Raw genomic sequence first — 1,119 nt, forward strand, 5'->3', positions numbered from 1 at the left:
GGGGCCGGCAGCGCGGCGGGCGCCGCTCCTCACCGGTTGAAGTCCTCGTGCCAGCAGGGGCTGCGCACGTCCAGCACGTGGCCCTTGGTGGCACGCAGGGCCTGCAGGTGCTTCGCGAAGGTCTCCTCGATCTCCAGCAGGCTCTGCGCCAGCTGCGGCCCCCGGTGCCCCGAGAAGCGGGGCGGGGGGCTCTGCTGCCCGTCCTCCCAGCGCCCGAAGTGCTGCTGGCAGTCGCACACCTGCGGGGGCGGGGGGACGGGACGGTTGGGGGTGTCACCACAGGCGGGGGTCACCGCACGCGGAGGGGAGGTCCCCAGCTTGTCCCCACCTCCAGGAGGTCCCGGCAGCGCTGAGCAAACGCGTCCACCTGGGCGAAGATGCTGGTCTGGTCAAGCACCCAGCCCTTGGGTGAGAGCCTGGTGGGAGAGGGGGGCGCTCAGCACCCGTGGGAGGGCCTGGGTGTCCCCGTCCCCTGAGGGGCCGCCGAGGGGGTCCCGGAGGGGCCCAGGCCCCCCCCTGCACAGCGGTTCCTAACTCCAGAGAGGCTGTAGTGCCTGCGCACGGTGGGCTCACAACCGTGGCACAGGCAATTGCGGGGAACGCGGCTGCTGTACCCCCTCCGTGCGCCAAAGCAACCCCCGTGGGTGCCTGTAGGTACCGCCGCGCACCGGTTGTGCATGTGGGCGGCGCGCAGGTAGCTCTCCTTCCAGGCCTCCACGCAGGCCACGCAGTCGTGCAGGCAGCGGCGGCTGGAGAGCACGTAGCCCTCGAAGAGCCGCTCCAGGGCCACGTGGCGGCAGCACAGGCGGATGATCTTGTTGCTCAGCTGCGGGTGACGGCGCCGGTGTCCAGCCCGCCCGGCGCCGCCCCGCGCCCCGGCGCGACGCTCACCTTGCGCAGCAGCGCGGTGATGCGCTCGCGCGTGTTGTAGTAGGGCGAGTTGACCCAGACGACGCGCACGAGGCTGAGCAGGTGCGGCAGGCGGGCGGGCACGGCGGCGGGCGGCAGCGCGCGCAGCTCGCGGCACGGCGCCTCCAGCACCGCCAGGAAGCGCAGGTTGGAGCGCGCCTCCTCGGAGCTGGCCTGCGGCGGGGCAGGCGCTGGCACCGCGACGCCTGC

General features: G+C 73.5%; 1 protein-coding gene across 1 annotated transcript in view; it reads right to left on the reverse strand.

Annotated features, from left to right (window-relative positions):
- The window catches only part of LOC112955483 (dynein heavy chain 2, axonemal-like), a gene marked incomplete at its 3' end in the record, with an annotated part of 69,295 nt that overhangs the window by 67,629 nt on the left and 547 nt on the right, over positions 1-1,119 (reverse strand). The window contains exons 3-4 of the mRNA XM_026048805.1: positions 892-1,083; positions 34-239 (exon numbers count right to left, since the gene is read on the reverse strand). Coding sequence (XP_025904590.1) covers positions 34-239; positions 892-1,083 — 398 coding nt within the window. The remainder of the gene's footprint in view (positions 1-33; positions 240-891; positions 1,084-1,119) is intronic.

Source organism: Nothoprocta perdicaria, unplaced genomic scaffold, assembly GCF_003342845.1.
Source record: "Nothoprocta perdicaria isolate Ctin4 unplaced genomic scaffold, notPer1 scaffold_570, whole genome shotgun sequence".
NCBI classification, from domain to species: domain Eukaryota; kingdom Metazoa; phylum Chordata; class Aves; order Tinamiformes; family Tinamidae; genus Nothoprocta; species Nothoprocta perdicaria.